Source organism: Narcine bancroftii, chromosome 4 (assembly GCF_036971445.1).
Source record: "Narcine bancroftii isolate sNarBan1 chromosome 4, sNarBan1.hap1, whole genome shotgun sequence".
Lineage (NCBI taxonomy): Eukaryota > Metazoa > Chordata > Chondrichthyes > Torpediniformes > Narcinidae > Narcine > Narcine bancroftii.
The window spans coordinates 129,742,925-129,757,370 of NC_091472.1; the positions used below are offsets into that span (position 1 = coordinate 129,742,925).

The 14,446-nt window shown below is 39.1% G+C and overlaps 1 protein-coding gene and 1 long non-coding RNA gene across 4 annotated transcripts in view; one reads left to right on the forward strand and one right to left on the reverse strand.

The window, feature by feature from the left end:
- LOC138761161 (uncharacterized) overlaps positions 1-14,446 on the reverse strand; it is a 149,172-nt gene that overhangs the window by 78,445 nt on the left and 56,281 nt on the right. The gene's annotated exons all lie outside the window — the stretch shown is intronic.
- LOC138761153 (beta-crystallin B2-like) lies at positions 769-8,761 on the forward strand. The gene is made up of 6 exons (XM_069932842.1): positions 769-833; positions 1,589-1,660; positions 1,840-1,958; positions 2,341-2,473; positions 5,034-5,176; positions 8,529-8,761. The coding sequence occupies exons 2-6, from the start codon at positions 1,601-1,603 to the stop codon at positions 8,695-8,697; spliced, it is 624 nt and encodes a 207-aa protein (XP_069788943.1). The 5' UTR covers positions 769-833; positions 1,589-1,600; the 3' UTR covers positions 8,698-8,761.

Consider the following 14,446-nt stretch of genomic DNA (forward strand, 5'->3'; position numbering starts at 1 on the left):
AAGGCTTCCAGTTAAATTTATCTTTGGAGCTCAACTTGAACATTTAAAATTGGCAACAAAGGCAGGATCTTAATAGATAATTTCCATTAGGAAATTTACTCCCTTTCTGCTGAAGTTCATCTCAATGTGGTCAACTGAGACATCAAATTAAAACAAAAATTATTTCTACATTTTGCATGAGTAAAATTTCAAGAAATTAATGTATACTATAACAGATAATCTGTTTCAGAGAAGAACTGATACCAGATAATGAATTATAACCTGGAATCCAAAAGCGCAGAAAGGGTTCATGTAAAAAATGAAAGAAACTCGTAAGCGAACAATGTAACTACAGAATGATGGAAATATGCAGAATATGGCCCAGCATAGATCAATTAGGGCAGCACAGTTGCAGTTACAGTGCTAGCGATCAGGCCCAGGGTTTGAATCCCATGCTGTCTTTAAGGAGTTTGTATATTCTCCCCATGTCTGTGTGGGTTTTCCCCAGGGGCTCCAGTTTCTTCCACAGTTCAAAACATACTGGGGGAGGGGGGGGGGTGGGGCATGTAGGTTAATTGGATGTAAACTGAGCAGCACAGACTCATGGGCCAAAACGGCCTGCTACCATGCTCTATTTCTAATTTTTAAAAAATTATTTAAAGTTTAAATTTTAAAAAATTAAATTTAAAAAGAATGCAACGAGTTGGGCAATTTAACACGAAGACGGGCAGTGAAGGAGGGAGAGAGGGAGATTACAATTTTATGTCAATAGAAGTTGTCATTAAATAATTGCTGGTGTTCCCTTAGGTCTCATAAAAAGTTATCCTCTGTGGCAACAACAATAAAAAAAACTGGTGAGTTACTACAACTTTTGATAGTTAATTGGAGTCCATTGGAGGTTTTCTTAAAACACTGAAATCAGGATGATAATTTTATTCCATTGTCGAAATGCAAAATTGATCATTTGAAATATATTCAACAATTAGGTTTGATGGGAGAATTTATTAATATAAGTTTTGCTCCTCAGAGTTATTGTGCTACTTCGGCCATAGCAAATCGTAAAACCTTGGGTACGTGCTCTGTGGCAGCCTGTTATTTTTTGGCATTTGATTCACTTCAATTTCAGTGTTTTAATTTATATGATACATTTTTTGACAAGTTGGAAATAAAAGAAAAGTATGATTTACCTATGACTACAAGTCGTATTCAACTATTTTATGACCATAGCTTGCAAATAAAAACCTGGATTAAGTGGCTGTGCTCTATCCTCAGGGCCCCTCATTAGCCAGGCTATGTTGCTACCATCAAGAAGGAAGGACAAGAGTCTAAATACGAACATTCAGTGGCATTAAAACAGTTTCTTCCCCTCACCCATCAGATTTCTGAATGGACAATCAGACACTACCTCTCTTTCTCTTCTTTTTGCACTGTAATTTAATATTTGCTCCTGTAATGAATATTTGCTGCCACAAAACAACGAATTTCATGATAATAAATTCTGATTCTGAGATATGAATGAGTCATTCAAAGCAAGAATAGTGACTTGTTTTTTGATAGTTCTCAGACATGTAATCAATTTTGCCTTTCCTGTCTCTTTTGTCCGGATTAGAAAAACACAGCAATGGCATCTGAACAGAATCCAACCCCCATGCAGCACCCCTCGTCAACTGCTGCTCACATGGTTAGTTCTTGTTGACTTCTTTCAAAACGATGAATAATCTTTCAATTCAGATTCAATTGAGATATGGCATGACATTTCCGATCTATTTTTATTCAAAAACTATTTCAGTTGTTTTCTCAATTTCTTCTTTGTAATCATGGTTTAACTGGGCTGAATCTCATTTTGCTGCATGATTTCAGATTGTCCTGTTTGAGCAAGAGAATTTCCAGGGCCGTTTTCATGAGTTGAATAGTCCTTGCCCTAATTTGAAAGAGGCTGGATTGGGAAAAGTTGGGTCTCTTGTGGTGCACAGTGGACCGTAAGTATTATGGAATTATGCATAATTTACATCAAACCGTTTCTTGCATTTTAGGTCTTTATTTTAGTTTCTCAGGATTTTTGTTTTCTGCAGTAAGCAAATGGAAATTTTAAAACTGAGGATACTGAAAATCTGAATTAAAAATAGAAATGCTGCAAACTCTCAGCAGGGCAGATTAATTCTACTTCTTTTTCTACAGATGCCATCTGACCTGCCTAGCAGTTCCAGCATTGTTTGTTTTTACTGTTATTAACCTTCTTTGTATTTTTCCTCCAGGAATAAAAATATTAACATAAATATATGAAACAGTAACACCAATATTGTTGTTACAAGATGGACAATAGTTGTTTATGTCTAAAATCAAACATTATTTTATTTTCAGATGGATTGGCTATGAGCAGACTGATTACAAGGGTGAACAGTTTGTATTTGAGAAAGGAGAATATCCTCGTTGGGATACATGGACAAACAGTCGCCAAACTGACTGCATTGGTTCCTTCAAACCAGTAAAACTGGTACGTTGGTACTGATCACACCATAAAGAAATCCAAACCAAACAGTATGAGAGCAGAAAAAAATGTCAGACTATTTAATGTCTGCACAGTTTGTACTCAGCCTTATTTAACAGAACCAATTTCTGGCCATGCTGATAACAGGCAAAGCAGATAATGAGCTGATATATTTGTTCTTGGCATTTATCAGATAGGGAGCTAAAAGGTCAGATGGGGAGAAGGCTCGATTCCAATCAATATTCAACAACGCCAGATAGAAGATGTAGGAGTGAAAAATTTGACACTAAATTCAGAATGTTGATTTTTATTTACAATGTCCTCCCTCTTAGTTCTCCACCTCATCACGTAAAGGTACAAACTGGTGGTGCAATAAAGTTTTGCAGATGGCAAACCCTCTTCAGTATCTCATCCAAATTAGCACTACTCTTGTCTGAGCCTTGAAGCTAATTGAATTTTGGGCATCATGGTCAAACTCATCTTCACTGAGTATCCACATGCCCATTTTCCAAAAAGAGTCAATAAGCTGACGCAAGAACATAAAAAAATAGGAGCAGGGGTTGGCCATCAGGTCCATCAAGCCTGATCTGTCATTCTAAGATCATAGATGATCTGGCCAAGGATCAGTTAGCTCCACTTTCCCTTAATTTCCCGTCCATTCAAAATATATCTATACCTTAAAAAAATGACAAGGCTGCCTCTGCTGCTTCATTGGGCAGACAGTTCCATAGATTAACTTTTCTCTGGGAGAAGCAGTTCTTCCATATCTCAGGGCTAACTCTACTCCTCAGAGCCTTACAACTCTGTCTTTAAGTTCTACTCTCACCTGACAGTAGAAACAATATCCCTGCTTCTTATTCCTTTCATAATTTTGTGCTCTATCTGATCCCCTCCCCCCTTATTCTGCAAAACTCTAATATGTATAATCCCATGTTACTTAATCTCTCTTTATAAGCAAATCCATTTCTAGAATCAACCTGGTGAACTTCCTGCACTGCCTCCAAAGCCAATATATCCTTTCTCATGCAAGGAGATTGGAATTGTGCATTATACTCCAGATGCATTCTCACCAGCACTCTGTTCAGTTGCAGTAGAACCTCTCTGTTCTTAAATTCAATCCCTCTTAAAATGAAGGCTACAACCCACTTGCCTTCTTGATTAGATGCCGTTCCTGCAAACTGACCATTGCAATCCACCAGATCATTCTGCACAACAGCATTGCAACGAACCTATCTATATCTTTCTACAGCCTCTGTCTTCTACACAGTTTGATTTTTCATTCCATTGAGTGTCATCAGCAAATTTGGATACACTACACTTGTCACATAATTTAATTTATAAACACTGTGAACACTTGTGGGCCTTGCACTGACTCCAGCAGCACCTCACTGATCATGAATGCCAACCAGAAAAACACCCATTTAACCTAACTCTCTGCTTTCTATTGGTTAAACAATTTTTATCAATGCCATTATCCTGACTCTGTGGATCATTATGGTTACGCAGAAGTAGTTTGTGATATCAGGCCATAATCCTAATTATTTATTCAATAGAATGAAAGACAAATGGACCAAGTTTTGAAAATTGATTATTGCCTGGATCAGATCATATACTTGTCAGGTGTTTTTAATTAGTCACTCACTCCTTACTGGTTGTGATGAGACACAAAGTTTCCATCATCATTTGAACAAAATTTGAAATGGAGGCTGGACCCATCAGTCACAAATTAATTACAGTATTGCCAGTAAGACAGAAACTTTAGTAAATAATGTGTGCGGCACCTTTAATCAGAGTCTGATGCAATTCTTCTCAAAGTATCTTCTCAGGTAAAATTAGAGGTGATTGCTTTTTTTTAGTGGAAATAATGACTCTTCTCAAACAATTATATTCTTTAGATATAATGGTGTTAATTATATAATCAAGTTCTGTTAATCCAAGTAAATGATTCACAGCATCTTGTTTTAGATCGTGAGACAATTCTGACTTTCCAATTGTAATATTTTGTATCATGACATCAGTTTGCTACTAATGGACTTCTATAAAGCTTAATGTTTTGGATTTGAGGGTCTAATAAGGGAAAGAAAATGTAGTTGGATGGTTTGAAGGGAATTTCTTTGAAGATCACCGCTCCTAATAATAACATTCAAGCTGTGACTCACTTCCAATCTCCTTTTCCTCTCTAAAGTTCCTGAAAATACTATTGCCTTTGAAATTGATTGCCATCCTTCAGAGAAATGCATTTTGGCCTCTGTCCCAGCCACTTTACCGGGACACCTCTTTCCCAAGTTACAGATGACATTTTGTATGACGAGACTATCCTTATAATCTAAATGTGACCATTGACATGGTTGATTACACCTTGTCCCCCATCTTCATCAGGTATTTGTCTGTTATCTATCCAGTCCAAGCCAGAGAATCACCTGCAAAGGTTTTCCAGTCTTCTCTCGGGTCCATCCTTGGCCTCGTATAATCTTTCATTTACATGCTTGCACTCTTGACAGTTTTAATGCAACAGCAGGTTCTAATTATAAAGAGGAATTATCTTTTTGTGTAATTGTATCTACAGGATGGACATGAGCACAAAATCATTCTTTATGAAAATCCCAACTTCAAGGGAAAGAAAATTGAAATCATAGATGACGATGTCCCAAGTTTCCATGCTCATGGATACCAGGAGAAAGTGTCATCTATCCGTGTTCTAAATGGAACGTGAGTACTGAGAAAAAAATACTTATTTACACCTTCTCTGATTGGGACATCATGGGACATGGTGAAAATCATTCCTCAAGACATGATTATTTTCTTAATATAGGGTTGGTGATGCAGCTGCTTTTAGAATTCCCTATCGATAGAACCTATTACAAGAGTGAAGAAGCTTGCTAGCTTTTCACAGCAAAAGGATTATATTTGGGAGGGAAGATGACAGCATCATGGATCCAGTTCATGCAACTACTTACTGCAGTGAAAGTTTTCAGAAATGCTCAAAATCATGAAACATCGAAAGAGAAAACTAGATCTGGACTGGCAGCTCAATGTTCTTGGGTACTGTGCTGTGCTCAGACAGAACAGACCAGAAGGCTCGCCTATTGAGACTATATAGATGGAGCTGAGGAATGGGAAAGGTATGACCACACTCATGGGATTGTACTATAGACCACCCAATAGTCAGCGAGAATAAGAAGAGCAAATCTGTAGAGAGATAGCAGACAACTGTAGGAAAGAAAGTTGTGAGAGTAAGAGATTTTAACTTTTCGCATATTGACTGGGATTCCCATACTGTAAAATGGCTAGATGGCTTGGAGTTTGTCAAATGTGTTCAGTCAAGAATTCTAAATCAATATAGCAGATATAGGCAACAAGGAGCAAATGAGGTATTTGTGGAGTATTAAAAAATGCAAGAAAAAAATTAAGAGGAAAAAGACATGAGGTTGCTTTGGCAGAAAATGTAAAGGAAAATTTTAAGGGTTGCTACAGGTAATATTAAGAGCAAAAGGATAGCTCTATGTATGGAAGAGATGGGGAGATCATAATGGTTTTTAATTTCATCTGTATTTACTCAGGAAGCTGGCACAGAGCCTAGGGAAGTAAGGAAAACAAGCAGCTTGGTTATGGAACCTGTAGAGTTTAAAGAGGAGGAGGTGCTTGCTGTCTTAAAGCAAATAAGGGTGAATAAATCTCCAGAGCCTGACAACATATTCCCTCAGACCTTGAGGGAGGCTTGTGTAGAAATTGCAGGAGCTCTGGCAGAAATATTTAAAATGTCCTTAGCTACAGGTGAGGTGCCGGAGGATTGGAGGGTGGCTCGTTGTTCCGTTGTTTAAAAAAAGGCTCTAAAAGTAACCCAGGAAATTATAGGCTAGTGAGCCTGATGTCAGTGGTAGGTTAATTATTTAAAGGTGTTCTAAGAGATTGGATTTATAAGTATTTGAATAGCCAGGGACTGATTAGGGATAGTTAACATGGCTTTGTATGTAGTAAGTTATGTCCAACCAATTTAGAGAGTTTATTGAGGTTAGCAGGAAAGATGATGAAGGAAAGGCTGTAGATGTTGTCTACGTGGACTTTAGTAAGGCCTTTAACAAGGTCCCTCATGGGAGGTTAGTCAGAAACGTTCAGGTGCTAGGTATTCATGGTGATATATTGAAATGGATTTAACAATGGCAAGAAGGGAGAAGCCAGGGAGTAGTAGTGGATGATTACTTCTCATACTGGAGGCCTGTGGCTAGTGGTGTGCCTCAGGAATCTGTGCTGCGACCATTAACGTTTGTCATCTAAATCAATGATTTGGATGATAATGTGATAAATTGGATCAGAAAGTTTGCAGATGACAAAGATTGGAGGCATTATGGACAGCAAGGAAGGCTTTCAAAGCCTGAGGAGGGATCTGGGCCAGGTGGAAAATGGGCGGAAAAATGGCAGATGGAATTTAATGCAGACAAGGGTGAGGTGTTACATTTTGGAAGGACAAATGAAGGTAGGCCATATAAAGTAATGGTAGGGCACTGAAGAATGCAGTAAAACAGAGGAATCTGGGAATACAGATGCATAATTCCCTGAAAGTGGCAAAATGGGTAGATAGGGTTGTAAAGATAGCGTTTGGCATATTGGCCTTCATAAATCAAAGTATTGAATACACCTGTATAGGAGTTGTTCAAGAAATTGGTGAGGCCAAATTTGGAGTTTTGTGTGCAGTTTTGGTCACCTAACAATAGGAAAGATATCATCAATAAGATAGAAAGAATAAAGAGAAGATATTCTAAGATGTTGCCAGGACTTCAGGAACCAAGTTACAGGGAAAGGTTAAACAGGTTAGGACTTTATTCCCTGTTGCCAAGAATATTGAGTGGATATTTTATAAAGATATTTAAAGTTATGAGGGATATAGACAGAGTAAATACAAGTAGGCTTTTTCCACTGACGTTATGTGAGATTCAAACCAGTGGACATTGGTTAAGGGTGAAAGAGAGACATTTGGGGTGAACTTCTCTCAGAGAATAGTGGGAGCATGAAACAAGCTGCACCCTGAATTGGTGAACATGGGCTCAATTTTAACATTTAAGTAAGTTTTGGACAAGTACATGGAGGGCAATGGACTGGTTGCAGGTGGGACTAAGCAAATTAATATTTTGGCACAGACTAGAAGGGCCAAAGGGCCCCATTTTCTGTGCTATTGTATTATATGGTTCTATCTCTCTTCCTATTTTAAAAGTGCTTTGGATTTGATTTGTATTTTAAAACTTAACAAAGTGTTACTTAAAACAGCCTTTCTATCCCCAAAAAAAAACATTAGGGGGAGCTTGAAAGATGAAATGTGTGACATCTTGGCAATATGCAGGGATTTACATTGGTGACAGAAGTGAATAGTATGGCTTTATTTTTGAATAAACTGTTGGGCACGCAAGAGAAACAAAGTTTAAGCAGTTGTTTATTCCAGGAAAACAAGAGATCTTAACCCAATTTTCCACTCACATTTACCCATGAAATACTAATATGCAATATATGGAAGGCCTCACCACAGTCTTCCATAATGTACCAGAACAACAGGGTGATATTATACCCTCATCACTGAGCCATTACAATATTAATCTCTCAGAAACATTATTTCGTTCTAATGTTACCCGGTCTCTACGTGACTATTTTCACAATGTCCCAAACCATATTTCAATGATTATTTGTGACCCATGACAGACAGAACTCAGTACATTTTGTGATAGAAAATTCTTCTCCCTTTAACCATTTTTCCCTCTCTTCCCAGTGTTGCAACCCATGGGGCCATTTTTCACCTTTAATATAAGGAGAAAACATTTCAAATGGACATTTAACCATTAAACTCCTTTCTGCCTTCATGTTTTGCTCAAATATACATGCATGACTTAGTATGAGCACTGAATGATCATCAAGCTGATGATTTAATAATTTTATCTCAAAGTATAGACATTAATCAGTTCAGCTGAAATCAGTTAATTTAGTCTTGGAGTTAGAAGTATGTCCTTTTGAACACTTTTAATTGAAAGGTTAAGGTGTGTGGCATTCCTCTTGCATGTTTCCATTTTCTTTTCAGATGGGTTGGTTACCAGTACCCAGGCTACAGAGGCTACCAGTATCTGCTTGAGAAGAAGGAATACAAGGACCATAGTGAATTTGGTGCCCAACAATCTCAGATCCAGTCTGTCAGACGCATTAGGGATATGCAGTGGCATCAGAGAGGTGTCTTTCATCCCAGCAATTGAAAAACATGTCTGCTCCATTTGCTGCTAAACTCTGAAGGGCTAAACAACTGTTTTCCACACAATATTACACAGGAATATGTCAGTTGAGCTAATTCAATAAAATCCTGCATTTCAAACTCACCATCTCTATCATGCGTTTTATTTTTAAATATTAACGCTTTAACAGTAAGAAAGGTGGAGGAAAGAAAATAAATACTGATTTTGAGAACCATAGAACATTGCAGCACAGAAATGGCCCTTCTAGTCTGGGCCAAAATTTTTTTTTGCCTTGCCCCACTGACCTGCACCCAGTCCACAGCCCTCCATACTTCTCCCATCCATGTACCTGTCCAAATTCTTCTTAAATGTTAAAAATTGAGCCCACATTTAACATCTCAGCTGGCAGCTCATTCCACACTCCCACTACTCTCTGAGTGAAGAGGCCCCCCCCACCCCCACCAATGATTCCCTAAATGCTTTCCCTTTCACCCTTAACCAATGTCCTCTGGTTTGAATCTCGCCTAACGTCAGTGGAAATAGCCAACTTGCATTTACTCTGTCTATACCCCTCATAACTTTAAATATCTCTATCATTCTTCTCGACAACAGGGAATAAAGTATTAACCTGTTTAACCTTTCACTGTAACTCATTTCCTGAAGTCCTGGCAACCCCCTAGAAAATCTTCTCTTTGCACTTTCTATCTTATTGATATCTTTCCTGTAGTTAGGTGATCAAAACTGCACACAATATTGCAAATTTGGCCTCACTAATCTCTTAAACAGCTTTGCCATAACACCCCAGCTCCTGTTCTCAGTACTTTGATTTATGAAAGCCAATATGTCAAAAGCATTCTTTACATTCCTACCCACCTGTGAGGCCACTTTCAGGAAATTATGTATCTGTATTCCCAGGTCCCTCTGTTCTACTGCACTCCTCAGTGGTCTACCATCCACTGTATACGTTCTTTCTTGGTTTTTCCTTCCAAAATGCAACACCTCAAACTTGTCTACATTAAATTCCATCTGCCATTTTTCAGCTTGATTCAGATCCCTCTGCAGGCCTTGAAAGCCTTTCTTGTTGTCCACAATGTCATCTCTAAACTTGCTGATTCAATTTACCACATTATCATTCATATCATTGATATAGATACAAACAACAATGGTCCCAGCACCAATCCCTGAGGCACACCACAAGGCATAGGCCTCCAATCTGAGAAGCAATCATCCATCACCATTGTCGAATCCATTTCACTATTTCACCATGAATAGCTAGCATCTGAACCTTCCTGACTAACATCCCATGTGGGACCTTATCAAAGACCTTACTAAAGGTTCATGTAGACAACATCCACACCCTTTCCTTCATCAATTTTCATGGTAACCTCCTCAAAAAACTATGATTGGCTAAGCATGACCTACCATGCACAAAGTCATGTTGACTCTCCCTAATCAGTTTCTGGCTAATCAAATAATTGTATTTCTGATCTCTTAGAACACCCTCCAATACTTTATCTACTACTGACATCAGGCTCACTGGCCTAAAATTTCCAGGGTTAGTTTTGGAGCGTTTTTTTTAAAACAACAGAACAAAGTGAGCTACCTTGCAGTCCTTCAGGACCGCACCTGTGGCTAAGGACATTTTAAATATTTCTTCCAGAGTCCCTGCAATTTCTACACTAGCCTCTCTAAAGATCCAAGGGAATATCTTGTTAGGCCTTAGGGATTTATCCATCCTTATTTGCTTTAAGACAGCAAGCATTTCCTCCTCTTTAAACTATATTGGTTCCATGACCCCACTGCTTGTTTTCCTTTCTCCCCATGACTCTTTGCCAGTTTCCTGAGTGAATATTGATTAAAAAAGAACATTTAAGATCTATCTCATCTCTTTTGTCTCCATACAAAGCTAACTGCTCTGATCTTCAAGGGGACCAATTTTGCCCTGTTCTATCCTTTTGCTCTTAATATACCTGTAGAAATTCTTAAGATTTCTCTTCATGTTGTCTGCCAAGGCAACCTCATGTCTTTTTTTTTTGCCTTCCTGATTTTTCTTGCATTTTTTTAATACTCCCTCAGTACCTCATTTGCTCCATGTTGTCTATACCTGCTATACACCTCTTTCCTTCTGAAACAGGTCCCCAATATCTCTTGAAAACCAAGATTCCCATCCAGTCCTTTTATAGTATGAGAGTTCTAGTCACTATGTGGAAAATTAATATCCCCTCCTATCACAGCCTTGCATTTCCTGCAGCAGTCTGCTATCTCTCTACAGATTTGCTCTTTCAATTCTCATTGACTATTGGACAGTCTATAATACAACCTCATGAGTGTGGTCATACCCTTCCAGTCCCTCACCTCCACAAAATTGTCATCTTGGGAGCAGGTGGCTCACTGCAAAGGATCTCAATATCCAGAGATGTGCATTAAGATAAACTTCAAGTGTTATTCTTCATCACCACCCAATGATGTATATTGGAAAGTGTAGGGTCAACAGTAGAATGTTTTAACAGGGCAGTGAACAGCTTGTTTTCTTTGTTGTGGAAAATGGATCAAGTTACAGCTACCTATTAATTTAAATCTTCATGTAACCAACAAGCTATAATCCATTGACAAACCTGACAAAGAACAAAGGGAATTGATGTACTCATCAAACTCATTTAAAAAGAATATTTGATCATTTGATCCAGCTTGGAAACTAAACTGTTGAAAGATAGCAGATTTTCACACAGTCCTTTCCAAATAATATTGATTATTGAAAGCAAATTAACATTTTGTGCTACCTTGATTATAAAGTATCTGAGAAGATCTACACTAAAAGCGCTACCGGTAACTATATTTGCAGATCTTGCTTTTCTTTGGCTTGGCTTCGCGGACGAAGATTTATGGAGGGGGTAAAAAGTCCACGTCAGCTGCAGGCTCGTTTGTGGCTGACAAGTCCGATGCGGGACAGGCAGACACGATTGCAGCGGTTGCAAGGGAAAATTGGTTGGTTGGGGTTGGGTGTTGGGTTTTTCCTCCTTTGCCTTTTGTCAGTGAGGTGGGCTCTGCGGTCTTCTTCAAAGGAGGTTGCTGCCCGCCAAACTGTGAGGCGCCAAGATGCACGGTTTGAGGCGTTATCAGCCCACTGGCGGTGGTCAATGTGGCAGGCACCAAGAGATTTCTTTAGGCAGTCCTTGTACCTTTTCTTTGGTGCACCTCTGTCACGGTGGCCAGTGGAGAGCTCGCCATATAACACGATCTTGGGAAGGCGATGGTCCTCCATTCTGGAGACGTGACCCATCCAGCGCAGCTGGATCTTCAGCAGCGTGGACTCAATGCTGTCGACCTCTGCCATCTCGAGTACTTCGACGTTAGGGGTGTAAGCGCTCCAATGGATGTTGAGGATGGAGCGGAGACAACGCTGGTGGAAGCGTTCTAGGAGCCGTAGGTGGTGCCGGTAGAGGACCCATGATTCGGAGCCGAACAGGAGTGTGGGTATGACAACGGCTCTGTATACGCTTATCTTTGTGAGGTTTTTCAGTTGGTTGTTTTTCCAGACTCTTTTGTGTAGTCTTCCAAAGGCGCTATTTGCCTTGGCGAGTCTGTTGTCTATCTCTTTGTCGATCCTTGCATCAGATGAAATGGTGCAGCCGAGGTAGGTAAACTGGTTGACCGTTTTGAGTTCAGTGTGCCCGATGGAGATGTGGGGGGACTGGTAGTCATGGTGGGGAGCTGGCTGATGGAGGACCTCAGTTTTCTTCAGGCTGACTTCCAGGCCAAACATTTTGGCAGTTTCCGCAAAACAGGACGTCATGGGCTGGAGAGCTGGCTCTGAATGGGCAACTAAAGCGGCATCGTCTGCAAAGAGTAGTTCACGGACAAGTTGCTCTTGTGTCTTGGTGTGAGCTTTCAGGCGCCTCAGATTGAAGAGACTGCCATCCGTGCGGTACCGGATGTAAACAGCGTCTTCATTGTTGGGGTCTTTCATGGCTTGGTTCAGCATCATGCTGAAGAAGATTGAAAAGAGGGTTGGTGCGAGAACACAGCCTTGCTTCACGCCATTGTTAATGGAGAAGGGTCCAGAGAGCTCATTTCTGTATCTGACCCGACCTTGTTGGTTTTCGTGCAGTTGGATAATCATGTTGAGGAGCGCTACCGGTAACTATATTTGCAGATCTTGCTAATCTTGTGTCATACAACAAAGTGACCACCGAATGGCAGTGCAGGCCTTTGATGGTAAGCATTCTGGTCAGAACATTTGTATGGAATAAAGAGTTTAATTTCAGTTTTGTTGAGTAATGATTGACTATGGCTTGCATTATGTAACCTAAATTTGCATATATTTGACTCAATACTTCTTTGCATTGGAGAAAGCTCTTGGTATCAGAAGCAAACCATTTAGCACACAGAAATGCCATAACACAAAGGATTGTTATTATATGAGATTTTAGCTCTGAAGTAGAGAAAACATTAAATGATTATCCATATTTTTCATCCAATTCAAAGTACAACCATTACTTGTTATTATTTTAAAATTAAGGAAAAATTAAACAGTGATAGTTTTGCTATCTGGATTGGTCATCAATAATAAATCAGAAATTTGACAAAAAGACTGAATACACCATCTCATAACAGTGTTTCTTTCATAAGTGCCATTAATTTTATGCTGGAAATCTCTTCCTTTTGACCCTGACAGTAGAACCTTCTTTGCTGACCCTTGAGCCAAACTGACCTTCAATGTGAATGGCAGTTCTTTTAAAACCTTGCTGATTTTTGTGGCAGCTCAGGAATATTTTGCATTTGGCCCTTTAACTAATGCAGCCCCTTTTACTTGAACAAAGTTTCTAACCTTCAGTACTAAGGCAAGTTCAGGTTAAGTGTTGTTTAACTTATTTCACTTTTTAAATTAATAGTTGTTCAACATACCTCTCTTCATTGATTTGTATTCCTTTTATTTTTAAAATTATTTAAACCTATGTAAAGTATTCTGGAATATTTGAGACATTAACAGAAAAGGTACCTCTGATATTAGAGAGGCTGTCAGGGCAGTGTTAGAAATGTGGAGAATGATTCTGCTGTCTGAGGCCTAGTTGCCACTTGCAATCCACTCTGCTACATGAAAGGACAGGAGTGGAGGTCTCTGGCAACACTTTCACAGGTATCACAGTAGATAGCTAGATTAGCACAGGAAGAGAATGGGGACAGTGGGTTGGATCAAACATTATCGGGGCAAAATTAGTTTTGATATCAACAGTAACATATTTAAAATAAATGAATTACTGTCAGTGTTATAATGATAAGAATAGGCATATGCAGGTTTGAATCTCAGTAGATTCCAACTTTAGATCAGTAAAGCCACAACAATAGAAGTGAATACAGAGCGCTTTGGATAGATTAGAAGAATGGGCAAATGTATGGCAGATGCAGTATAATGTAGATCAGTGGTTCTTTCCACTCACATATCACCTTAAGTAATACCCTACTAACCACAGAGCATCTATGACAGCCTATGCCAAAGGGGCTCTGTGGTTAGTAAGGGATTACTTAAGGTGATATATGAGTGGAAAGAAAAAGTTTGAGAACCACTGATGTAGATAAATGTGATCTTATCCACTTTAGTTGCAATAATAAGGCCGATTATCTTAATGGTGAGAATTCAGGAAAAGGAGAGGTGCAATGAGACCCGAGTACCAAGGTGCATTATTGAAATATGAAATGCAGATACAGCAGCCATTGAAGAAAGAAAATAGCATGTTGGCCTTTTCTGAGAGAGGCATTGAACATAGAAACACTA

Bases quoted from the DNA above. Each gene is read 5' to 3' on its own strand.
- LOC138761153 (XM_069932842.1), top strand. From the start codon at position 1,601: ATGGCATCTGAACAGAATCCAACCCCCATGCAGCACCCCTCGTCAACT. The intron at 1,959-2,340 runs GTAAGTATTATG...TTTTATTTTCAG, and splicing joins CTTGTGGTGCACAGTGGACC to ATGGATTGGCTATGAGCAGA. The intron at 2,474-5,033 runs GTACGTTGGTAC...TTGTATCTACAG, and splicing joins CCTTCAAACCAGTAAAACTG to GATGGACATGAGCACAAAAT.